Here is a 27,013-nt window from a genome sequence, read left to right as displayed (position 1 = left end):
TGAACCTTGCTACCTTAAAATGTTTATCTATACAGCTGGTCCACAATTATTCCCTCTTGTAATAATTTCTTTTTATAAATCACACAATCTTGAAATAAACCCTTCAATATTTAGTCCACCTTGCAATTTAATGGAAGAATTTAAAGTTCATCTTGGAGAAAAGTTGAAATGTTATATACAGCAAATTTCCTATTTCAATTTATAGTTACAATTACCTACCTTGACATAGATCATAGGGAGTGTCTGTTTGGCCCGACTATAATGTCTGGCAACTCTGTATACTGTTTCAGGAACATAATCCAGCACCAAATTGAGGTATACCTCGTCTTTCTGTAAGAGAAAACAGCAAAAATAATAGAGAAAAAAATCAAAACAGGGAAATGCACAGTATTAAAGGCAGCTGGCAGCTTAAGAAATATGTTAGCTTGCAAGGTTCTAAGGTTTTAACAAAAGGTATGTCTACATTGGAGAAGCACATTATGTTAAGAGAAAACAGTGACTTTTTAAAGCTATGTTAAACATGATTTAAATTACATTCAATATCACTCCAGTTAAACAGATTAATTAAGAGGTTTTCTAACATGAGGCATTTTTCCAGTATAAGTGAGACCAAACAGGTCAGTGACCACTTGGCCCATTCAAGTCTCTATAAAAGAGGTTTGGGGAAGGTATCTTACACTTCTTAGAAGAATTGCTTACTTCAAATTTCTTGACACACCTCAGCTTAATTACTTTAAAAAAGTGTGTTTGTTTTTTAATTCTAGCATATTTGAAAGTATTTCAACAGAATCAGATTAATCTAACCTTGCTAGAAAGCAGTGTTTCCCACACTATGGGCCATGGCCCAATACTGGTCCGTGGGAAAAAAAATACCAGGCCTCAGCATGGCTGCCGGGGTGTTCCGGGCTCCCAGAGTGCCTGTGTGGCGCCGGGACCCAAAGTCCTGGGCTGGGCAGAGGATGCAGCTGGATGTTACAGGCTCCTGGCAGAGGCGGGGGGGGGGGGGGGGTGGTTCGGGGCTCACCTGGGCTGCAGAAGGAGGGAGGTGCAGGGAACCTGGCGCTGGACTCAAGGGGAGGGAGGGAGGGAAGGGCAGGGAATCAGCCCTGAGCTCAGCATGTCTGTGCAGTTTGAGGAAAGATGCAGGGAAACAGAGCTCAGCTGGACTGCGAGAGTGAAGGGGTGCAGGGTGCTGGACTGAGCTGGGCTGGGAGGGGGGGGGGGGGGAAATGCAGAGCTCAAAGCAGCTTCAGGAGGGAGGAGGTGCCGGGAACCCGAGGCTAGACTAAAAGGGAGAGAGGGAAGGAGACAGGGGCAGGAAATCAGAGCTGGGCTCAGCAGTTCTGCAGGACTTGGGTGGGGAGATGCAGGGAAAGGGGCTCAGCTGCGCTGTGGGGGAGGTATGCAGGGAACCAGTGCAGGGCTCAACTGGGCTGAGGTGGATGGGGGAAGGAACAGAAGGGCAGCTCAGCTGGGCTGTGAGGGGCTGCAGGGAACTGGTGCTGCAGTTTGTTGAGGTGGTTTTGGGGGAGGTACAGGGAACCAGCGGGAGTGGGCAGCTCAGTTGGGGTGCAGGGGAGAGAGGTATAAAGAAGCCTGATGGGGGGAGGGGGACGATGACCAGGAGACCTGAAATGACCTCCCCTGGTCCAAAAAAATCCCTCATCTGGGACCAGGGAGGCCCAATTCCTACCCAAGTCCCCTCCTTGCATCCTTCTTTCTAGCCAGATATCCTACCCCCAATCTGCTCTTGCTTCCGCCTCCCGGAGTGCCTGTGTGGCTCCAGGTCCCCCAAACCCTGGCCCAGGCTGGGCGGAGGATGCAGCCGGGTGAAACAGTGAAAATGTATTAATTTTTCATTTTTTTTATATGCATTTATATTTTGGGCTGCAAAAAACAGTACTGGGGAAAAAAAAAACAGGTTCCAACTCAAGTAAAAAGTTTGGGAAACCCTGGTCTAGCCAGCTTTCTATCCATCTTACAGTTAATTTATCCAATCCATATTCCCTTAACTTGCTGGCAAGAATATTGTGGGTGACTGTATCAAAAGCTTTGCTAAAGCTGGCACTGGGGGCTTTGGGAGGACCAGAAACAACTTATTTGCATATTCATCTTTTGCTTAATGAATATGCAAATGAATGTTACTGGTCCTCCAAAAGCTCGTGAATGGATTTACTGGTACCCGTATGAAAAAGTTTGGGAACCCCCTGCTATAAAGTATTTTGAGACCTAAGAGATTTTTCTTTTTACCCAACAAAAACCCTAAGCATAACACAACAGAGAAAGAAAAAAGTTTCTAGCATAATGTTTAACATTTCCATCTTGCCAGTTTCAGAGAGCTCTGAAACTTAATTTCAAATCTCTCACTGAGACAGGACAGGGATGAAAATCTGTAACCTCACATACAGGGTCTTGATTTTAGCTCTCTCCCTTCCTTAAATTATTCATGTTAAAAAGAATTAAATGAAACAAGACATCACATGCAGACAGCACTTAACCACCAATTGAGCTGCTCAGTCTTAGCGATGAACTAAGTCCCAGAAGTCTCCAGTACTCAGAGGTATTCCTTCTATCCTATTCTGAAACTCTGAATTGTATATACATTTCCTACACTGATTATTTTCAAAAAATAAAAACAGATAAAAGAGAAGATTTGTTGTTTGGCTCCCCCAAAATATAGATAATATTAAATTAAAAAAAAAACAGATGTCCATAACATTTAAGAGGCCTCATGAATGGAAATGGAGCACAGTACTGCCAGGACTTCAGCTGGGACTCACTAGTTGGTCCTTTGGCTACACTTTTTAATTAATATCTCCCAATTTGAAAGAAAACCTCTAGATGCATTTGCAGTAGTCATTTAATCACTGAATTATTTAAGCGGTCTCTACTCTGCCTAAGCAAACAGCAGTGACCTCCAATGAATAAAGAAAATATGAAGAGGTAAACTCAGAGGTGTGATATTATCTGCCAGTATCATTACTTGAGGGCAAACATACATACTTTCAGGGGCATTTTGAGAGCATTTATTGGTACCTTTTAAGCTAAAGAGCAAATCTCTAAAGCTTGGTTTGGATTCATCTTCTCCCCCCAAAACAAGTCTGGCTGTTGCTATCATCAGTTAAGTTCCACTGGTGGGAGTGCCAGCATAGAAAAGGTACCAATAGTCTTTATAAATACCACCAAACTCCAACAATACTATGGTGTCCTTTTGTTCTGTCCACAATGATTCAGTACCACTCATAGCATCAGAAAGCCTTCCTATATTACCACTCTCACCACTGCTACTATAGGAAAAGCTAAGCCAAAACGTAGCTACAATGGGACTTTGCATAGACATGACATACGTTTTGTATACAAATATAAAATTCTGTTTGACATTCAAATTTACCCATACTTAAGAGAGAAATGTCATTCTCATACATAAATCATTCTAATAGTTTCAGTATAGATGCAGCCTTCTGAATATGTAATGTGATTTATTTTTAATGTGCAGGTGAGTACAGTTATATAGGATACTCGCATCTCAGATTAAAACAAGATATACTAGCAGTAAGTTTCAGCACATAGTCCGCTACAAGTTGAACCTCTATTTCCGGCAACATCCGAGGTCTGGCAGGACCATGGATGTAGCTGGACCAGAGAGGGCCAGTAAACCCAGCTGGCCAGGAGCATGGAGTGAGACCATCCCAGAGAAAAGCCCTGCTGCGGCTGGAGTGAGGCTGGAGCAAGAAGCCTGGCCAGCCAGGAGCATGGAGACCCGCTGGCTGTAGCAGGGCCGGCAGTTGGGGGCAGAGAGTGCTGCCAGCTGTGTGTGCGGAGCCCTGCTGTGGCTGGAGTGAGGCCAGTCAGAGAGAACACAAGCAGGGGTGTAGATTCGCACCAGCCAAAGCTGGAAGACAGCCCAGAGAGGAGCCTGGCCAGGGGCAGGGAACTCCGTCAGCCAGAGTGGGGTTAGTGGTTCATGGAGGAGCCCCATCAGGGGCAGCAAACCCCAGCAGGTGTGCTAGAAGTAGTGCGGTGGCTGGGGCCGTGAACAGGAGGAGGGCACAGGGAGAACCCAAGGCCTGACCTCCCCTTGTCTGGCAAATTCCCTAGTTAGGGACCACTCAGGTTGTGTATTATCATCAAGGTAGATTATTATTTTTGACTCTAAGACTCAAGGTACTCAAAATAATGAAAAGTATAGAAAATAAGGAAACTTGGCACTCATTTATGATCTCTCCATATACAAAAATAAGTGAGAAGAAAAAAATGTAAAGATTTAAATGATTTAAATTTAAAAATTTTAAACATTTAAATTTAAAATTAATAAACCGTTTCGTGCAGTATATAATTAACCTGTGGAACTAATAATCACAAAACAAAGTCCAATAACTGTGAGATACAGGTCTAGTTTAGAATCATTTGTGATTTATTTTGTTTTCCTTTTGATTGTGATTTTATGCTCTGCCAGATATAGGACTGTAATTCCATGGCAAGGGTTCTATTCCCATAAGTAAAAAGCTCAGCTCACCAGAATCCAGACATAATTTTAGTCCCTTGAGGCAATATTTGCACATTTTGTTTTATTTACTACTTAGATTCCTGTCACAAATCCACGCTGGCAGACCTGCTTCTACTATGGCTCTCTCCTCTTCTGTAACAGACAGTTCTCTTTTCCCACTCCTCTCTCTTTCATTGTCATAGCAACCTCCCCACCTGCTTTTGCAGCCCAAATGACTTGTACCTGTTTCTCCCCCCACTCTTCTCTCTTCCTGTAATGGTGGCTTTCAGAATGAAGGATACATTAAGCTTATTGGTCAAAAACTCAGTACTTTGAGCTGTATATTTAGTCCATTTCTGTGAATTTTCCTCACTCCTCCACCCCCAAAGCAGCATGATCCGCTTTCTTAAAAAAAAAAAAAAAAAAAAAAAAAAAATCTATACATTGTGACAGGGTGCCCTTCAGCTGGAGGAAAATCAAAGAGTTTCTCTTGCCCCCTCCACAGCCCCTGTGGTATTTCCCTTCCCCTCTGGCATTTCAGCAATGGATTCCTCACCCCTGCTAACAGTCCCTGGGATGGACTCAGCCACAATGTCATCTCCCTGAATCAATGGCGCAAAGTTCTCAACCAATACAGCCAGTTCATGCAGCCTCTCTCTTTCCCTCTTCTCTCAAGCAGCTCTTCAAGCTCTTCCTTCTCTGTCCATTCCAAAAACAACGAGAAGTCCTGTGGCACCTTACAGACCTCAGTCTATAAGGTGCCACAGGACTTCTTGTTTTTGGAGATTCAGACTAACACGGCTACCCCTCTGATACTTGTCCATTCCAAGTCGTATTAGTTTTAGGGCTTCCTTGTGGGCAGCTTGGGCTTTTATGGCCTCTATCTCACGCCGCTTTAACTCCACCAGTCTCGTGTGTTCTGCCTCCCTGGCTGCTTCCCGGATTCTGTACAACCAAGTGACACTTCAAAAGTACACTGTGCTAATAATGTTTTCATCAGCAAAAGATGAGTCAACTATTCTGAGTTAGCTTGCCTAGCAGATACCATGACGTGAATCTCATACATCACTTGCTAAACTGTAATCTCATTCCTTCTTTGTAAACATAAAAATAGGGCCAAAGAAACCTACACATTTTTTGAGTTGCCTTTAAGAGGTTTTCTATGAGCTTGAAAGTAACATGTCTGAGCAGTTTTTTTTCTGGATCATGTAACTTACATTCTTTCAAGAAAACATTCACTATGAAACAAGTGCATCACATAAGGGAACTGACTATTTTAAAAGGTTTGCGAACTGGGGGCATTATTCAAGGATCATGATTTCCAGCAATCTTCCTCTTCATTTCTTCTCACACAATTTCCATGTGACCCACTTCCACATTACCTTTCAATATCACTGGACTGGAAAACAGGGGAAATCAAGTCAGTTAGGAAAACATATTTATGGGAGTTTGTCAGTGATCCAACACTGTCCAGAGCAGGTAGCAGCACAGACGTGGAGGGAATAAGCAGGAGGAGATGCTAGCATGGCTAAAGACACTTTCCTTAGAGCAGAGGCTTCATCCAACACTGAAGAAGTGAGCTGTGCCCATAAAAGCTCATGGTACCATCTACATGTTCTGTTAGTCTTTAAAGTGTTACCAGACTATTTGTTGTTTTTTTAAGTTTATTCCTTGGAGCAGTTAGGGTTGAATAAACCAAAAAATAATCAGAGCTAGAGCTACCTTAAATTAGGACAAGTACACGAGCAGTTGTATCTTTCTGTATTTGTCACCATTTTTTGGGCATCTAGCTTTGTTTCCCCCCCATTTGGGCTCCAGCTATGAAACTCTACTTACCTCAAGCATTAAAGACCTTGTTTTCTGACACTTGGCGAATAATCCCGCCCCACAGTGGCTAAAAACTTTCAGATTAGTCAATAAAACAAAATACTGTAACTATAGCCTTGTTGCTGAACCAGTCCTCATTGCTCAAAAACTGTCAACCCAGACAAAATAGGCATGTACAATTTTTAAATACATACACATACATGCTCACACTCACTCCAAGCCTCTTCAGTATGGAAGTGTGAGAAACAGGAAGATCTGAAAGCCAGAATGTTTTAATATCATACTTTTTCATGTTCTTTATCTCAGAAATCAGAGTTGAAATAGGCCTCTAAGAATGAGCATTCTGGCATCTGTGTAGCTGCTGCATTATTTAAATGTTGTGTGAAGAGAGAATTAGGGAAATTCAATACCACAGCTTCTGACACTCTCTAAAGATGCTGGGAAGTCACAAGCTAAACTCTCTATTCAAGTTTATCTGCCCTCCACCATACAGAAAAAACTAGTGTTGGTAATAGGGATGTTAAATTGCATGTAATCAATTAATTGATAAGCAGGGGAAACTGCAGAGCCGTAGCGGGGTTAGCACAGCAGCCCTGGGAGCTAACCCAGCTGCAGCTCTGCCTTTTAAATGTATTAAGAGCCAACAGGCTCTTAACACATTTAAAGGTCTAAAGTAGAGCAGGTGGAACTGGGAGTAAGCCAGGAATTAGCTGACTCCTGGCTCATCTCTGGTCCCTGGCTATACCTCTGCCTCCCCTGCCCCTTACAGAGATAGTGCTTGGGTGAGAACGACACGGACCGGCTTTTAGGCCAGCTCTCCACAGCACCAGCTCCCACTCTTGCTGCCTCTCTCCGATAGCTGTGCAGTGGGCTCCCCCTTTAAAACGCCACCTCGGCAGCAATTCAAAGGGGGCAGCCATGGAGCCCAGAGTCAGTTGGGGACTCCCCAGCTGACCCCGGGGCTCCATGGCTTTGAAATGTACACGAGCCCCCACTGGGGACTCTTGTGCATTTCAAAGTAGGCACCTGTGTGCAGCCCGGAGTCAGCCGGACTTCCCGTTGGCCCCGGGCTGTACACGGGCTGCTGGGGCTCTTGTACATTTCAAAGGAGGAATGTGGAAGTGCCTATCGACGGAAATTCCACCATCTAGTCAATTAACTGCATTTTAACATCCTTACTATATAGACAATTTATGAAGTAAGCAGACCTTTTACCATGTCATCTACTGGGGGAGAAAGTCAGCTAAAAACTAGTAAGAGAATGAAAGGCTAATGACACCAATGCCAACAGTAGATATAAAACCACAGAGAATTTGTTTTTTCATACTGAAGTTATTAAGTGTTTGTAAAGCACTGTGGAACAAAAGATTGGCTGTGCAGGAACATAGATGCTTGTGTATTCAAGAGGTACCTTTGCTGTATTGAAGATGTATAATTTTTTTCAAGGGCACATAACATACAACACCACATTATTCAGCGAGAAGATTTGGAACACTATCGCATAGCTCAAGCTCTGTGCAGAAATTCCCAAAGGATGTTTAACTTACCCTGAGCAGCTGGACACAGGCAGGAAACTCAGTTTAGCATTTTAGCTGGATTATGCCACCTTTAAAAATATATTACCACCCTGTAGCAGTGGGCAACCTGTGGTCCATCAGGGTTCTATGGATGGTCTGCAAAACATTTTCTTTGCCATTGCTCACATGCAGGGTTTCGGAATCCACTGGCTTTTGTCTACAATTTTTTTCCTACCGGTATTACTAAAATGACACACGTAAAGCAAGGGCACGTGAAGTCATGTACATGCTGACGGCACACAACATTGACTCAGTCTTGCACTCCCTCTGCACCCATTCAAAGCACTGCTACGGTTCAACTGGTGCACTTCACAAAATCTAGTGTAGTTTGCAAAACTAACCTATCCTGGGAGACCCTCTTGGTTACAACAATCTTGTGGCCAACTGAGATGAAAGAGGACCTTTCATGTGGCTCACTCCTTAGCCTCAGCTGTCCATCGCTAGTATGAATATTAGAGAAGTGCCTACTATCCTAGTGTGACATGAACTCCAGAAAATTCAGACCCAGCCATCTGACTTATCTAAAAACCTACAAATCAATTGCCCTACAAGCAAACAAACAAACAAACAAAATATAGCATATACTTTTTGCAGCTTTATTCCATGCACCAAACCCCATGGCTTCCCCTATTGTACAAACATGAGGTACTGTCTAAGAAACATGGCCTAATAAACAAGGCATAAAAAAGTTTGCATTGCTTTTATGAGCTTCCCCTCAAAGCATCTAGTAGCCATAATCTTCTAGAGCAGTGGTTCTTAACCTTACTGCAGCCTGCACCCCTTTGGTTCTCAAAATATGTTCTTGCACCCTTTATTAAAAATCACTGAAGTAGGTCAGTTCTTTAAACCCAAGATATATCATAAAAATCTGGCATGTCTCGCACCCCCAGAAAGGGCTTCTCGCACCCCCATGGGGTGCATGCACCCCAAGTAAAGAACCACTGTTCTAGATGAATTTGGGAGTTGAAAAACTATAGGTGTTTTTATCTGTATGAAGAAATGGTGACATCCAGTGGCCACATGAGCTTTTACTTGCAATTCGCAGCTTGCAGGTATTTCAAAAGGCAGAGCTCGACCTGAATTGTAGAACAAAAATATAGGAGGTGAATGTGCGCACACATTACCCCTAGCTCCAAAGTGTACTTAGTATAAATTCACTTCCAGCTCTGAAATTTTTTGGATCAACTACTAGGTGATTTTTAATGCTTAGGAAAACACTTGTGCATACTACTAGCTCTCCAGATACGACAGGAATTCTACCTCAGAGCTCTCCCAATGTTCAGTGCTGAATTGAAGAACTCCCAGACATCAGTGTCTTCCACTGCCTCCTTGCTCTGCCAATCCTTCTCAACTTGACCTGTGACCTCCCTTTATTCTAGTCCTGGTAAATCTGAGATGATTTTATAACAGGCTTATGTCCACTGGGAGCTAAGTCAGGTCCTCTAAATTAGCTTATGATCTAAGCCAAGTTTGATGAGGACTAGTTATTGTGCCAAAAGTTCCTGTAGCTCATAGCTTCGAACAAGCCTGGATTACTGGGCAGGTATAGCAATTGCATTACTGGGCAGGTATAGCAATTGCATTTCCCCATTCACAGACAGAGACCAGGATTTCATGTAGTTTTCCTCATACAGTTAGATTTCTACAAAAATATACAGTAAAGAAGAAGAAAAAAAACTCATTCATGAAGACAGTCCAGGAATTCCTACCTATAATAAGTTTACGTTAGTCCCACAACTATTTGGGAAGGATTAAAGAATCCCTGAAACAATAAATCCAAGCTGTGAAGCTGAAAGGACTTAGATTTACCATTATGCATTGTGAAAATGTGTGCCATATTCACTTGGGGGTTTTGGATCGGAAAATCAATGGTCAGGAGACACAGGACAACGTTGATCCATGTAAGGCAGCCTGCTCCGCCAACTATCTAAACTGTGTCTGTCTCTAAAAATGTTATTTGTCTTCTACTTCCACAATAAGAATTCACCCTTACGAAAGCAGCTAAAGGAAAAAACACCAACTAGAAGATTCAAATGATCAACCTTACAAAATGGATGAGATAGGGGACTAGCTATAAAACTGCTAAAAACTTTAAAAAAAGCTTCTCTCCCCTACAAATGCATAAGACACATTGCTTTGGAAACTCACATAGCTGCTCATGCTATACTTGTTCAGTGGATACAGATATTTCCAGGACTGACAATCTGTCACCACGCACCAGTGCTGCTGATTTTTAAAAAAGTTTATTAAAAAACTGAGCAAGTAACAAACAAGATAGGGCCCCTCTAAATAGTTCCTTCTTTATGCAAGAACTGTTGGACACCAGAAAGGTCCTTTGTTTCCTCCTATTATATAGCTCCATCCTTCAAACACTGTCAGGACCACCATTCTTCTGGCCAAGGGTGCTTGGATAAGTCCCCACCGGGAGCCAGTTAATGCTTTTTCTTAATCAGATGGCTCAACTGTAATTATTCCCATCACAGTCCCACCAGACTTAACAGTTGGCCCCCCCAAGTATGCAAGTCTCTGCTGATCTGGAGTGAGAGACTATACATTCAATCCATTCTGCTACACAGTGCACAGTACTATGCTGGTATTTACTTGACACTTAGATTGAGGTGTTCTAGGGGAGTGCTTCTATTCCTGAGCTGGGTGCACTTTTGGGTGTGTGCCCTTCCAGGGAAGACTATGAAGGTTAAAATCAACCACACTTAGCAGCAAAACAATCAGCATTTTGCCTGCTATTCATGCACTATCTAGACCAGTGGTTCCCAATACGGCGCCCGCGGGGGCATTTGTGTGCGCCCGCCAAGTGCTTGGGGCTGGCCTGGCCCTGGGCACGTGGCGCACGGTGAGCGCTGGCCCCGGGAGCGCGGCGGATTGGCCGTCCACACTCTGGGCACGCGGCGCATGGGGGGAGTGCCAGCCCGGGCGCAAGGCGCTTGGGGGGGGCACACCGGCCCGGGGCACGCAGCTATGGGGGGGGCCCCGCCCTCTGGCCCCCGGCAACCTTAAATGGTTGGGGACCACCGATCTAGACTTTCATTTGATGCTTTTTGATTACTGTGGATAAACTCTTATTTCAAACAGATTTCATAACCAGAAATATAATTATCAAACAACAATATTTTGAAATTTGTGCTCACATCTTTCCCAGGTCTTGTCTCCATGTTTTGAACATGGAAATTAAATATGTGGATTAATCAGATTATTAATTAAGTGCTCTAACACACCTATGTAAAAACACTGCTATGATATACTACAACGAAACTAAACCAAAATGCAGACGATAAATTTGGGCATTGCGGCCTACATTATATCTGGTTTTACATAGCTGAATAGTTTTATGCAAGCCATCCCTTATCAAGTTGGATGCTTTGTGCAGAAAAATGCTTTAAAACATGAAAACATTCTGGAACAGACATCACAAAAAACATTCCCCTTGTCCAGCTTTATTGTCACTTGCAATACAGTTCAAAAAAATGTTTTTCAGCAAAGTGCAGTCAAAAAGATAGCTAATGCTTCAGTCAATTATAGTTTACATTTTGTGTCGCAGGCTAACGGCAAGATAGCAATCGTCAGCCTTATGGAATGATAGAAAAACAAGAATCAGTACATTAGAAAAATACACCTTCATATTATGTTTTATTATCCCAGAATCAGGCTGACAGGCAAAGAGGTTTCCTGAGCAGGACCTATTCAAAAGAAGCCAAAAGAGCAACAACATAGCTCAGCCCAACAGGTTAGTATTCCAAGATCTCATAGACTAAGCCCATAATACCTAGAATCCTATCTGTTCTTTCCCTGAAGACCGTTTAGAAACCTACAGATGATAGATAAGACTGCTGAAGATTGGTATGCAACACAGTACTGCTTTCACTAAGGGATTATTATATTTTCCAATCAATCTTCCCTGTAGCATTCCCTACTATTCAGCTTTGCTTTTTCTCTGCATTGTTGCGCTTTACTGGCTTTGCATCACCTTAAAAAATAGCTATCCCTCCCTGGAATTTCTATGGTTGAAATAAATAATTGTGAACTGTTCTGTCTCTGTTAGTGGTTATCTGGCTCACTACTGAACACATACATATATACGGTTATTAAAAAATTCTTTACTCGTAACTCAGATCAGTAATGGTGATCAAGTTTATATGACATGAATCAAATAGTTCAATATCACAGGGACAGGAAAGGACATCTCATAAATCCACTGAAAGCCTTTATCTTCTTGTTGAGATACACATGAGATATACCCATTGTAAAAAATAAAGCACAGATCTCCCTTTTCTTGGGTCTCAGCCTTTAAAATCAATGACTCTTTAGGACCAAAACAATGGAAGGCTATTCAAGATCCATTTGTCAAAATCCTTCTTCCTCTTGGTGGCTATTTTCACCACTTTCCCTCTGCCTTTGTGGTTCATACTCCTTTCCTCTAATAATTGTTGTCCTTTCTCTCAATAGTTCATTTATTCTAGAAGTCTCTAGTAGGCTAGAAAGTTCAGGTGGAGGAAGGCAGGAAGCATCCTAGGAATGAGACTTTTTAAAGGTTCCAGGGATTCCAGTGCATTTGAAGAGATCTAGCACCCCTTTTGCATGAGCCTTTCCATCAGTCTTAAGCAGGATCAGGGATGACTTCACAATTCAGCAGAATCAAAAGGTATTTCATCATCCCCATTTCAAAAAGCATTTACCACGAGTCTTCAAACTGTGTCGGGATATGACCAACAGAATCTCTAAGATAGCTAGGGTGCATCTAGGCTGTCAGCTGCTTCCCACAAGTAATCAACTGGACCACAGCCCACACAATCAATGGGGTACAAAAGCTTCTCTTGGAGAGCCTTACAATCCAAGATTTGCTTTATCAGGTATACTTATGCTTCTGGACCATGACTTTGGGTGGCAGGGGAGAGAGAAGGTGGGTCTATCTGTCCAGAAAAGGATGGTCCAAGTACTTTTTCAGCAGGGGAACATGGGATACTAGGTGCACCTTCATCATATTGGTTAAATGGAGTCTGTTGGATGACCTGAATGGGCTGGGATAACTGTAGTTCATCTTTCCTGAGGGCTGGGCAGTGTCCAGAATATGACCAGATGTGCCTGACTACTGGGGACCTAAATCTGATGTTAAAGTAAGAGAACACTGTTCTTTATCAAGAAACATGAGTCAGGGCTGGATATGTACTGGTGAACATGAATTTTACCGTAAGCGAATCATGAGGAAAGACAGATTTCACAAGGGACAATTAAACTTTGATCACTAGGACACTGGCAAAATGACAGGGCCGGTCCTGGTAAGGTAACACATCAGTCTTACTGTTCTGGGTAAAAGGACAACGGGTTAGCATGAAATAAAATTGAGGAAAAATAGGGACCAATGGATCTCTGGTGCTCACTGAGAGCATTTTCATTTCAGAGATATTCCAAATTCTTATGATCCATGAATACCTGAACCAGAAAACACACCTTTTCCAAGTAATACCATTTCTCAAAGGCAGCAGCTCCCTGTCACAGACTTCATAATTCTGTTCCGCAGCTATCAGCTTTCAGAAGTAGGACTTACAAGGATGGAGAATACTCAGGGATCCATGCTGATAAGATAGCACTGCTCTGATCATAGTCAGAAGTGTCTGCTTTGAAAGTGAAGGATTGTGTCAGATTCAGGTGAAATATGAAAGGCGCTTATGTAATTTTTTTTTTCAGTTATCAAAAGCAGACTGGGCTTCCTGATTCCAAACAAAGGTAGTGTCCTTTAGGACCAGCTGGTTAACTGAAACACCTTTGAACAACCCTTGATAAACCATGGGTAAGAAGGTGACAAACCTAAGAAACACTGGAGAACAAGTGTTTCTCGACGCCATCCAGTCCACAGTTGCAGAGTCTCTTTTAGGATTCATGCTTATCCCATTGGGGGAAAGGATATAGCCTGAAGTCAGAGGTGCTTTGAACTCACATTTCTTGTGTTTCTCATACAGGCCATTTGCTCCAAAACTTTTAAGTATCAGCCAGATGCACTGGTCATAAAGGGCTTGATTGTCTTCTGTTGATATGTGTTTCAGTAGTTAAATTCCTGGATTGTCAGTGCTCGTTAAAAATGTTGTCATACAGGTAGAAATTGGGTAAATATTGCATTTTATTAATATCAGCAAACTGACTTAAATGGGGACTTGCCTGCGTGCAATGTAGTCTTGCCTTAATCTTTGTATTCATGCCTGTCAGTGTGAAAAAAGCTATTTGCATATAGAGTTACATGCATATGCAACCACACTTAATTTGCAGCCCTTGGCATGTGCTGTGAGGTATCCTTATGGCCCCCTGGGCTTCCAAAGTTGAGTAACCCTGCTGTAGGGGAGCATTTCAACATACCTGTACACTCATCAATGCATTTAAAAGTGATCATTCTTCTAGAAAGGAATTTCACAAGCCAACTAGAGAGAGAGAGAGAGAGTGGGGAATTGACCTTTATATGTACATTTGACACTGTTTCCCCTTGGCTTGCACAAAGACATGAACTGGATGGCCCATTATAAAACTTGCTTTTCTTACATTTAACACTTCACTGACATCAAAAGCTACTCAATTAGCCTCATCAGAACTAGCACTACAACTGACGAGTAATTTTTTCCTCTCCCTTCTTTTCCTGTTATAATTCTGAGAGTGCCCCTTTTTTCCCTCCACTCAAGCTCATCTGAAGTGGCTTTTGCCCGCCCATGAGAGCTCATGATACTATATATGTGTCAGTCTCCAAGGTGCCACAGGACTACTCATTTTATGATTCCCTGTGTCATCCTGGCCTCTCAGATTTGCTTCCTAGATGGCAATCCATCAAATTACACGGTAGTCAACTACTTTAAGCTTACACTAGAGGAAGATTCCTGTACAACTATCAGCTCCTGTGATTAGGCATTTCCTCTCAAGGCCATATTTTCAGAAGTGTTCAGCACTCACATCTGGTGCTATTTTCTCTTTTTAAACAACAGCTCAGCAGCTCGCAGCACCACTAAGAACAATGAGGTGCCAAGAGCTGAGCACTTATGAAATGTGGCTCTCAACTTCAAAACTGGTGTAAATTTGAAATAAAGGTCAGTAACCAGATATGGAAATATTCATTATCCTTTATACCAACTTTCCAAGGGTCGTTTTGCACAGGACTGGCAAAGTGGATGCAACAAGCCCTGTACCAAAGAGGAGAAGTTATATTTAAGCTGCCCTGTGCACTAGGGATGCTAAAAGTCATTTATTTTATTGAAATTTTCAGCGGGTACATGTTTACATGCAGGGAGGAGGAAAAGAAGCGTCTCAATAAGAGCTGGTGTGCAAGGGAAGCAGGCTTTTAAGCTAGCTCCCTGTGCCCTGCCCCCACGCTGCTGCCTCTATCAGGAGGCTCCATGCGAGAGGCAATACAGGGAGGCGGGTGGTATGCCAAAGGCAGCAACATAAGCGGGCGGGGGGAGGTGGCTCTGTCTTCCAGCACGCAGCGGCTCACGCCTGCCTCCCTACACTGCTGCCCATGTATCAACCTCCCTCCATGTTCTGCTGCCTCTGATACAGAGACAGTTGAGCATAGGAGGAGTGGCAGCTCCCCGCCTGTTACATAGGCAGCAAAGGGGAAGCTGCATGTAACCATATTGGTTAACCAATGAGCACCCCCCTTCAATCTCCAACACTGAAACTGGGATTTAGCCCATTTCTTAACAGGACAAGTCCACTTGTCATCACTTACAGCCCGCAACTTAAACCCCTCCAATACATCATCATCAATCTACAACCTATCCTGGAAAATGACCCCTCACTCTCACAGGCCTGGGGGGAAAGGCCAATCCTTGCCTACAGACAACCCCCTAACCTCAAACAGATTCTTTCCAGTAACCATGCAGCACACCTCCATCATAATTATCCAGGAACCCACCCCCGCAATCATCCCTGGTGCCAACTCTGCCCACATACCTACACAAGTGATTTCATCACTGGACCCAACCACATCAGCCACCACATCAAGGGCTCATTTAACTGCACATCCACAAATGTGATCTATGCCAAATGCCAGCAATGCCCCTCTGCAGTGTATACTGGCCAAACTGGACTGTGTCTATGGGAAAGAATGGACACAAATCAGATATTTGAAAAGACAACACAGAAACCTGTTGGAGAACACTTTAACCTACCCAGGCACTCATTAATGGATGTCCAAGTCACCATGTTGTTTTAGGCCAATTCCACAAGCCAAATACACAGGGAAGTGTTGGAACTTAACTTCATTTACAAGTTTAGGACCCATCACAAAGGTATGAATAAAAACATTACATGGCTAGCACACTACCTTCCACATCCTAGTGACTTAAACAACCAAACAATGGGTACTTAAGAACAATTTGAACCTTCTCCATCAGCGTCATGCGATATGAACACTCTAATTCACTATTTTTCCCCCTTTCTTCTTCCCCCGCTATCCCCTATTTATTTTGGAACTGGACTTTTAATACTCCTTTCATCTGAAGTGGGTTTTGCGCACAAAAGCTCATGATACCATCTACAACTTTTGTTAATCTTTAAGGTGCTGCTAGACTATTCTTTGTTTTTTGAGTTTTTCCAGTTACAGACTAAGTTGGCTACTCCTCTGAAGCTTCTTAACAGATCAATTAGTCTCAAGCAGACAAAGAACAATGAAATTAGCTGTTCTTTGCTACATATACTTATACATTAAGAATACTATTTTATGCATCACCAAGATGGTTTTCACAGTCTATCAACTTCAGGAAAAGTGCTGCCAGCAACCATGACCACCATACTTGGCTGTCAACAACCTCACAAAAACAATAGACCAAATATGAGGCCCTCTGTGAGGAATTCTCCATAAATCTGGATGCCTACCAAAATTTGCTGCTGTCCTCTGACTCCATGTCAACATTTCTGTGACCGTCGGCAGTGGATCTGAAACAGACCCCTTCCTAGTCAAGAAAGGAGTTAAGCAAGGCTGAGACAACTACAGTCCTTTTCTCCATCTTCCTTGCGGTCATCCTTCTCTTCAGTGACAAGCTCCTCTCCAGAACTGACAAGCAATATGGAATGGACAGCAATCTCTTCAACCTCAGTCACCTCGGATCCAAGACTATGACTAAATCAGTCACTGAACTTCTATATGCAAACAGCTTTGCCCTCTGCGCTCACTCGGATGATCTGTAAAAGATAGCCGACATTTTTTCTAAGGCCTATAACAAACTCTGTCTCCGAGTCAACACCAAGCAAACTAAAGTATTGCACCAATAGGCTCCAAATGACCAAGGATCCTGCTCTCATAATTCGGATCAATAAAGAAGCCCAGGAGAACATCGAGCACTTCCTTTATCTTGGCAACTACCTGTCACACAAATCTGACATTGATGAGAAAATTCAACACCACCTTCAAATATTCCAATGTAGCTTTGGGACATTCGAGAAAACATGTCTTAGAAAAATCATCACATCAAGAATCAAACAAAGCTTCTCTTGTACCAGGCCAGTTATCCCTGCTCTCTTGTATGGTGCTGAAACCTGGGTCATGTAGAGTAGATACTTCAAGATTCCTGAATGATACCATCCATGGTGTCTTTGCATGATCTTCTGGATCAAGTGAAAAGACCCAGGCACCCACATCAGTGTTCTGTTCCAAGCCAAATCTCCAGCACTGGAGCTATTATCTTCCACCAACAATACCACCCGGATGTTCATATTCTTTGAATGCAAGAAAAATCGAAGCAGGTCATGTATTCACAACTGAATCATGACCAATGGATATGGGGCAGGCAAAAAAAAAAAAAAAAAAAAAAAAGTGCTTGAAATCCAACAGGAAGTGCAATATAGACAGACTCATGGGAAACACAAGTCCTCAATGACCAAAATGGAAAAGGACTTTACGACAAGGAACACAGTATTTCAAGACTCAACAGAAACAGGAAACAGAGAAATGGGAAAGGAAGAGCACACTGGAGCCCAACTTAATTCAGATCCACCCTGTCCCAGTGCGAGATGTCTGCCTCAATTATGACAAGATCTGTGTATTCTGGCCTCATTACCCACCTGTAGATCCACCAGAGATAACTGACTAGTATATGGAAGAGAACAAGCCTCTAACTCTCAGGCACCATGAAGTACTATACTAATTCATGCTTCTTTTCTTGAAAATTTCAGTGGTGTAAGACAATTTTTTAAATTGCTCATCGCAGCATTTTGAATCATTTGTCTTATAGAAACACTGTAATGAAGTGAAAAATATATATTCTACTTAAACTAACATTGCCAGTGTTCTTATTGTTTATAAACTGCACTCTATATAGAAAAATCTGATAGCAACTCCTGTATTTATGTTGCCTATGATTTTTTCCTGCAAAAGCCCTTGGCTTTTTTCCTGAGACCTTTAACCCCCCTCCACTGTTTGCAAGAGGCCTTTGAAATTTTGAAGGGAGGAAGCCTTCAAGCTAGACATGTACCTTTTGCTTGGGCCATGAAATTGTATTTAACTTGTCTAAGCTATAAACAGTTATGCCACCACTTCCCTTCTCTTACTTCCATTACTAAGGAATATTTTGACAACATGCCACCTAAGTTCTAATCAAACATGAACATAGTATCTGCATGACTCAAAATTCCAGGGAACTACCCGAGTAGCCCATGGCAAGGAAGAAGAGAGCCAGATTAAACTTTCCCCTGACTACAACCTCTCCCACATGAGCCTTATGTATCCATTATGTCCACAAGGCAAATACTTCTCCAGTCAATGGGAAAAGTAAGAAAATCCAGGCTAGACTCCCTGCAATCTCCTGCCCCACCATCTTGGAACAGCAGAGACACCGAAAAGGGGCAAGGGAGGGAAACTCAAGGCCTACTTCTTGCACACCCTTCTGATGTCACTTTCTGATACCAATTCTAAATAAGAAGTTTTTGGTTGGTTGGTTAAAGTTTTCTACATTTTCCAGTTATTTTACATCATTACATTTATTACATCATTAGCTACAGCTTTTGGTAAGCTTATGGATTTCATAACTGAAGATACTCCAGTAGTCTTACTTGACCCCTGTATAACACAAAGGGTGACCAAGAGTAAACACATGAGGTTCTAAAAAGAATCTGGTGGCGCTCATATATTTAATGAAGAGGAGAAGCCTATAGAAACCACAGCTCCTAGCATGCAATGATTCATCTTGATCCAAACAGAAGGCTGCTGGAATCAAGACTGATCACTGCATAATAGCCAAAGAAAGTGCTTATGGCCTACACCTTCATAGTCAGAAGGTAAGATCAGCTCTAACATGGTCTGCCTTACAAATCTGCTGCTCTTCAGCTAAGTAACACCCAAGTACATGGTATGCACATTTACTATTGTTTTCTTATTTTTCCAACTGTTTTTAATATCCCTAAAGAATGAAAAGAGTATAGTATTTACTATAATACAGCTAAGTAGCCACTGGATTCTAACTTACCTTCTCTCCACTAGAGTAGAAGAAATATCGCAATCGGACAATATTACAGTGATCCAACTTTCTCATGATCTGGAGCTCTCGGTTCTGAAAGAGAAAGCACCATAAAGTTAGAAAAACTGTTTCCTAAAAAAAGCAGCACAAAATTGTGGTGAAACAGTATAGTGTGCACTAGGGATATAAGAGTGCAGCTGTGTAAGCAGATAACCAATAAGGATGATCAGTTACCCAAATCACTACACAGCCATAATCAGCTCCTGGTCTGAATTCTGGGGAGCTACCTACTTCCCAGTGCTGCTGCTGCTGTGGGGCAGCAGGAGCAGTACGTGCAGGGAGCCAGCTTACAATAGAGTGACCAAAATCACATGAAAGCCACTGAATCAGGAACACATTCAGAAAGGGGTGTTGAACAGAAAAGGTCTGGAAGTGAAAAAAGGAATGTTAGTAGCCCCTTTGACATAAACACTGAATGCAATTTAGTCTGTCATATGTTTCTCCTCATTCCTCTTTCTCCCATTGTTTTAGCTATAATATTCAAGGGTATAGACCTTCTTACAACAAAAAGCACTGTAATTCAACAACCAACTCAAGAAGTCAAAAGCACCACAGCTCACTGCTGACAAGCAGATGCACTAAATGTTGTATTCAAACTCAGAGTTGGTTTTCAGTTTGTATTTTCTAAGCTTTATAAGAGAAGGTTATTCACTTGGTGTAGTAACTGAGGTTCTTTGAGATGGTTGTCCCTGGGGGTGCCCCACATTATATGTGTTGATGCTTAAAGTTAGAGATTTGTTGCAGCAGTACCCTGGGTGATAGCGCAAAATAGGTACTACGTATCCCTCTTGTTCCTTCTTTACCCTGGATAGTCTTATGTTGATCTGAAGCAGAGGGGAAGAGGGAGGGTTGTGGAGCACCCACAGGGACAACCAGAGGGAAGCTCAATTACTGTACCTGGTGAATAAACATCTCTTCTTCTAGGAGTGCCCCCCTTTGGGTGTTCCACATTAGGGGATTATGGAGCATTATCTTGTTGAGGAAGGAAAGGCTTCGTGATCTATCTTTGGGCCATAAACAATACAGATTGTTCAAACAGTGTGTCTGCTGAGGAAAATTGTTCTATTGCGTAGTGTTTAGAATGTGTGTGAACTGAGGTCCAGGAAGCCACTATGCAAATGTCTGTAATGGGAACATTTTTAAGATAGACCTATCATGTAGAAATGGCTCCGGTGGAGTGCACGCAAACTGTACAGAAAACTGGAACGTTGTTCAGTTTGTAGCATAACTGGATACACTGTAAGATCCCCATGGAAAGTCTGTTTGGATATTGCTTCCCCTTTGAATCACTTGGTAGTAGATAGGAAGAAATGGGATGATATCCTAAACGTCCTTGTTCTCGCTACATAAAGCGCTAGTGCTCTACAAACATTCAGGGTGCGGAGGGAGATCTGTTTGGCATCTGCCTGAGGTTTTGGGAAGCATACCAGTAAGTAAATGGGTCAATTCATGTGAAAGGGTGATACTATTTTTGGGAGAAATTTTGGATGTGACTGTAAAATGATTTTGTCTTTTTGAAATATGGAGGTGTGGGGGGTCTGCCATGATGGTGGCTTGTTCCACTATTTTCCTAGTGATAGGGATACTGATAAGGATGGATACTTTCATTAAGAGCTGTAGTAGGAACGCGTTGATAGAGGCTCAAATGCTTTGCCTGTCAGTATGCATAGCACTATGTTAAGGTCCCAAATAAGCATGGGCTGGTGGAAAGACTTTTTTTTCACCTTTTCAAGAACTGTTTAATTGCTGGGTGTGCAAATGTAGGGTATCTGTCGACTCTGTCATGCCCCATGGAGTTGGCCATTAGATGTACTACAATGGAACAGTTAGCGAGTCCTTGTTGTTTGAGGCTAAAGATGTAGTCCAACACTCTGGGCAGAGGAGCCAAATGAGGTGAGAGGCACTAGGTTATACATCAACTTGCAGAAGCGGTGTCATTTCTGATCGTATGCTTTGCTCATACTGGGTTTGCGGTTCTTGTTTTGACCTTCTCAGAGCAATGTAGCTAAGCCCTTGTTAACCATATAGAGGCCATGCCTTGAGAGTTGGAGGACTGTGACACGCGAATGGAGGAGACTCCCTGCATCCTGGGTCAGAAAGTAAGGAATTTGTGGAAGAGATAACAGGGGGAATACTGAAAGCTGAGTTAGGTAGGGGAGCCAGATTTATCTAAGCCACGTGGGTGCTATTAATAGAACTCCTGCCTTGTCTTGTTTGATTTTGTATGGTACTCGGCGGATTTGTGGGATAGGAGGACATGCATAAAGGAGCAGTGAGTCCCATTCAGGCATCCCCCAGAGAGTAACTGGGTGACTTCCCAGTCCCTTTTGCGAGCAGTATTTTGGACACTTCGAATGGACAACCGTCACCAAGAGATCTGTCATTGGATATCCCTAATGTTGGGATATGGTTTTCAGCACGTGGGAATCCAGTTCCTATTCATGAATTTGGCAGAAATGCCTGCTCAAATGGCCTGCAATTGTATTTTGCTGCCTAGATAGGCATACTGCTGAAATGTTTGTGTGGTTGATTATGCACCATTGCCATAGGAATGTGACTTCTGTGCATAGCAGATAGGACCGTGCTCCGCCCTAGCAGTTTATGTAGAACATGCACGCCATGTTGTCTTGAGGACCTTGACAATTTTGTGAAGTAACAGGAAAAGGATCTGCATGCTTGTCTCGCTGTTTGAAGCCCTAGGATATATATATGTAATAATGTTTCTGCTGTTGATCATCAATTCTGGATCATATATTCTGATGTGTGTGCCCCCAAACTTCAGGGATGTCCAAGTAGGCATTATCTGGCTGTTACCCATGGAATTTGCCCTGGCTTGTATACAAGATGGGCTCCAATACACTTTAGCTGTTAGGTTAGGGCAGAGCTGAGCAAGATGCAGCCTGGGAGCCATATCTGGCCTGCCCAACACGTTGATCCAACCCGCAGACTTCATCTGACTGCTTCCTATTTATATCCTGCGGCCCATGCCACCAAATTTCCAAGTATTGGCTCTGACAACAGGATCCTATTTAAATGGCTCATGGCTTCCAGTAATGGAACTACCCCAGCAGGGGCCAGAGCTGCAAGCCCTTTAAATAGCAGCAGCAATCCCTGGCAGGTGCCAGGCAGCACAGTAGCAGCAGGGCTGGGAGCCGTTTGCTGTGTTTCCAGTTCAAAGCCTCTGCCCCAGACAGCTCTGGGGAGGAGGCTAGTCTCCAGCCCCACACCTTCCACCTCAGGCTCTGCCCATTCCAGGGATGGAGCCGACCTGTGACCATGTACCAAAATTCATTAAGTATACCCTCTGAAAAAATTGAGGATGGATCTCTATCACCAACTATTTTTGGTGTGAGAAAGTAGTGGGAATAGAACACCATTCCCCTGAGCTAAGCTGGTACTTCCTCTATTGAACCTAGTTGTAACACCTAAGCTATCTCCAGTTGTAACAGGGTCTCATACGAGGAATCCCTGAAAAGGGAAAAGGAAAGGCAATGGGTAGGTAGGGTAGAAATAAAAGGGATGGCATATCTTTTGAGGACTATTCCTAGGACCCATCCGTCAGTGATATTTTGCCAGGTGGGATAGGACGGTAACAGGCGGTGGTAGAATAGATGGTACACTTCATAACATTGGGACGATGTGAGAGGTGTCAAACCCTCAACCAACATTTTAAAATGACAGCCATGAAGTTGATGGCTTGGTCAATTATGTCTGGTCCAGAATGGCACTGGTCATGAGAGCACTGCATCTAAATATGGTTCAGGATGGAAATGTGTGTAGAAGTGTCGTTTTCTTCTAGGTTGTGGGGCATACATGCCCAGCATTTTTGGGTAGTAAGAATCTTTCAGTGCATGCAGCAAGGCATCAGTGAGGTCTGCAAACAATTTCTGTCCCTGTGTTTTGTACCTCATTAGGGAAGCCAGAGAGATGGAGCCAGGAGATGAAGCACACAACAATTGTAAGGGATCATGTGGCCATATCTGTAGAGTCGAGGGACGCCTGCAACATTGTCTTTGCTATGAGCAAGCCCTCTGTGATGTTTCCCCTGTACTGGTTGCATGTGTCCTTTGGCAATTGTTCAATAAAGATCCTCATTTTATCGAACAGGTTGTAGGGGTGTTTTGCCAAAAGTGTGGAGTAATTGGCAATGCAAAATTGCAGTGAGGCTGATTAATAGGATTTTCATCCAAAGATGTCTAGTCATTTTCAATCCTTATCGTATAGGGATGTTAGTATGTAGGTGTTTACATGATTAACTGATAAGCCCAGGCTTATCGGTTAATCTTAACGGTTACGCACCCCTTGCTCCCTCTATACCAGAGGCAACGGGGGGGGGGGGGGACATCTGTGCTTCTGGGGAGTGGGGGCAAATGGGACTGGTGCTTGGGAGAAGCTGGCTGAGCACTGGCTCCGTGATGCCACCTGCCCTCCCACACTACTACCTCTAATAAAGAGGCAGTGGAGAGGAAGAAACAGGAGCTGGTGCTTGCAGGGACTTAAAAGTCACAATTTTTAACATCCCTAGTATGGTGTGGATTTAAATTGTGCCTGCTTACCTCTGTGATGTACTATCTCCACCACTAAAGAGGTGAGGTAGAGGTAAAAGGGATGGAGTATCCTTTGAGGTCTAATTTCTAGGACAAATTTGTCAGTGATATTTTGCCAGGTGGGGTAGTATGGTAACAGGCAGCGGTCAAATAGATGGTATGATTTATAACATTGGGACGATGAGAGAAGTGTCAAATCCTCGACCAACATTTTAAAATGTTCAGCAGTTGAAGAGAAATTCCACACTGTTGGCTGCTAGATATTTTCTGTACACCCATTAGAGTAAGGTGTAATCGTGGTAGGGATCTGCTATAGCACCTTTGATGGATCCCATGACTTCTGCGTTAATTGGTAAAAGCAATCTTGGCTGATGGAGTGCATGGAGTATATCAGTCAGTTTATACTGAGACACTGGTAGTTCAGCTAGGGAAATGTCAAGAGAGTCTGCCACTTTCTTGAAGAGATCTTGAAATGAAAAAGTCATCCCTGGTAGTAGGAGATGGAAGCATTGTCGTCTCATGTGGGGAAGATAACGAAATGTGCGTGGGCAGCATGACATCTCCTTCAAGGGCATCTTTCAGTTTGTCCAGGGCCTCCTGTGGTTCCAAGTGCAGAGGAACAGAGGGTGAAGAAGGCTGGGTAGTGGGAGGAGTTGTGGTCTTCAGTGGAGCCTCAGTTTGGGCTCTATAATGCACCAAGGATCACAATATGGCCAAGTAGGAAGTATCAGTACTGGCGGGGAAATCCATGGGAACAGCTGACAAGCCTGAGTTGGTACTGATGTTGGTTGGCAAAGCTGCTTAGAGGACCTTTTTTTTTTTTTGCCTAGAGAATGCTTCTTTTTAGGTTCTCTCTGAAATGATGCCTGCAGACTACATTTGGTAGGCTGTTTAGCCAGAGGACCCTTTACAGTGGGTAGGTGTGATGCCTGGTCAGAAGCCACTGCAGAAGAAGTATACTGTCATGGAGACCTAATCTCAGGGTTGGAGAAATCACTCAGGCTGTTGTCCATCGAAGAAGCTTGAGTTCTAGGTCTCTGACTTAAGATCTTGCAGTGTGCACATTTTTGTGGTATGCACTGTGCATTCTCTCAAACTGGGATTAAAGTCTGCAAGTAAGGCAGTATTGGAATTCCAGGGAGCCTAGCAAATTATTTGGGCACTGTGGTTAAAATGCAAGGGTTTTGGTTTTTAAGGGATATAACTGAGGGAATAATGGGGGGAGGGGGGAAAACAGGTTAGATAAACAGTAAACTTATCTAAAGTCTAGTAGTCAGAGAGCTGGAAGTTGCGGAGCTGCTGGGTTCCAACCTAAGACTAAAGTAGGGTTGCCAGGTGTTCGGTATTCACCTGGACAGTCCAGTATTTTCGCTTCCTGTCAGGTAAAAAAAATTCAGAGAATACTGGATACCTGAGATGTCCGGTATTCGCTGAATTTTTCCCCGGCCAGAAAGTGAAGATGCCAGCCACCTGGCAACCCTACAAACACTCAGCGCCTCTCCCCCCCCCCCCCCAAGTAATGCTTCCCCTGGGTCTTAGTGATCAACTGCTCTCCCCTGTTCCCATCCCTGCACTCACTCTTAAAGGGGACATGCTGTTTTGTTTTATTTGATTGGGGGGGGGGGGGGGAGGGCAAGTCCTTGGAGGGTTTTTTTTTTTTTTTTTGCACTCAACAACTTTGGTCCTGGTGGGTTTTTTTTTTTTTGGGGGGGGGGGGGAAGTGGTATTAAAAAACAGAACAAACATTAACTGACAAAATTTGAATTTTTCATTTTGGTTTGGTGCAGAATGGGTAGGTACAAGTAAGTAATCAAAAATAATCTAATTCAGAAATTCTACAAGGTGATTCCACCTTTTTTTGGAACCCATTTGTCTAGAGCTTATGAATCTGATTTTTGCTTTGCAAGAAGAGATAGGCAGGTGAACGCATTTCTGCATCAAGCACTCCTGCAGCCTAAGGCAGCTCCCCAGGCTGGGAATCAGGCAACTATGCATTCAAATCTCACTTCTACCAACTAAAGCCTAAAAAGATTTATACAGATCAGAAGGACACACTGTTTTGCTTGGCAGAATAAAGACAATTACTGTTAGTGACTACACAGCTCCACTTTGTAGCACTCCAAAAAAGCCATTAATTTAAAATACATTTATACACCACAATAAATGTGCATTAGCTCATGACAGATGACAATGGTACCTGCTTCAAAAAAACTTAAGACAAAGTGAGACGGTGACAAAAATAACTGTGTTTGAGAATAGACTGGAGCCCCACAGTGAGCACTGGATAAACAAGAGACAAATCAATTTCCCAGTGAGCTTAAACTCTAAAAACAAAAATAAATGAAAGGCTGAAGTGTGAATGGGGAAAAGAACATAAAAGCAGATGAACTGGCATAGCTTTGCTCTTTTATGAGTGTGGTCAATGCCCTAATCAGTTCTCCCATGTTCTTTTTGCCACAACTCTTTTACCTCTACCTGAATTTATTCATATACTAGTGATGTTACAAAAAAGGCGGGGGGGGGGGGGGGAGGAGAACGTTTGTTTAAACACAGTGGGGCTGTGACTCTGCATACGTTGGCTCCCCACTAGCACCGGCACCCACCTACTTCCCCCCACCACATGCTGCTGCCTCTGATACAGAGGCAGCAGCACCAGGTGAAGTGGAGAAGGAGGTGCCTTGCATGTAACTGTGAAGGTTAACCTATAGCTCAGGTTCATTGGTTAAACATTTAACCGTGTACATTATCTCATCCCTGTCATATACTATAGAAGATAGTGTAGTGTATCAGTAGCAAAAGATGTTCGAGCTTAAACAGAGACCAGTTGCTATAAAATTAGAGCTGAAGGTAGCTTTCTATACACATCCAATTTCAAATGTATTCCTAAACCTTAACTTTACCAGCTTTCAATTGATCTACCTGAAATTTAGGATGCAGCATCTTAGCCCAGGAAAAATCCTTCTGCAACACTTGAAGTAAATGGGAGAGAAAGGAAATTCAGGTAAGTTCCACTTCTGGTGGGGGGTTTTCTTTGTTACATGCCCAGCCAAAACATCTTGATTTAGAAATATT

The 27,013-nt window shown here is 43.1% G+C and overlaps 1 protein-coding gene across 4 annotated transcripts in view; it reads right to left on the bottom strand.

The window, feature by feature from the left end:
* The window catches only part of GSK3B (glycogen synthase kinase 3 beta), a 226,812-nt gene that overhangs the window by 84,666 nt on the left and 115,133 nt on the right, over nucleotides 1-27,013 (bottom strand). For all 4 annotated transcript variants that reach the window (XM_075905473.1, XM_075905448.1, XM_075905459.1 and 1 more), the window contains exons 3-4: nucleotides 19,344-19,427; nucleotides 220-330 (exon numbers count right to left, since the gene is read on the bottom strand). In XM_075905473.1, the coding sequence (XP_075761588.1) occupies nucleotides 220-330; nucleotides 19,344-19,427 (195 nt within the window). The remainder of the gene's footprint in view (nucleotides 1-219; nucleotides 331-19,343; nucleotides 19,428-27,013) is intronic.

This window comes from Pelodiscus sinensis, chromosome 1 (assembly GCF_049634645.1).
Source record: "Pelodiscus sinensis isolate JC-2024 chromosome 1, ASM4963464v1, whole genome shotgun sequence".
Classification (NCBI taxonomy): Eukaryota; Metazoa; Chordata; order Testudines; family Trionychidae; genus Pelodiscus; species Pelodiscus sinensis.
The sequence above is the reverse complement of the archived record's forward strand: the minus strand, read 5'-3'. Positions and strand labels throughout refer to the sequence as shown.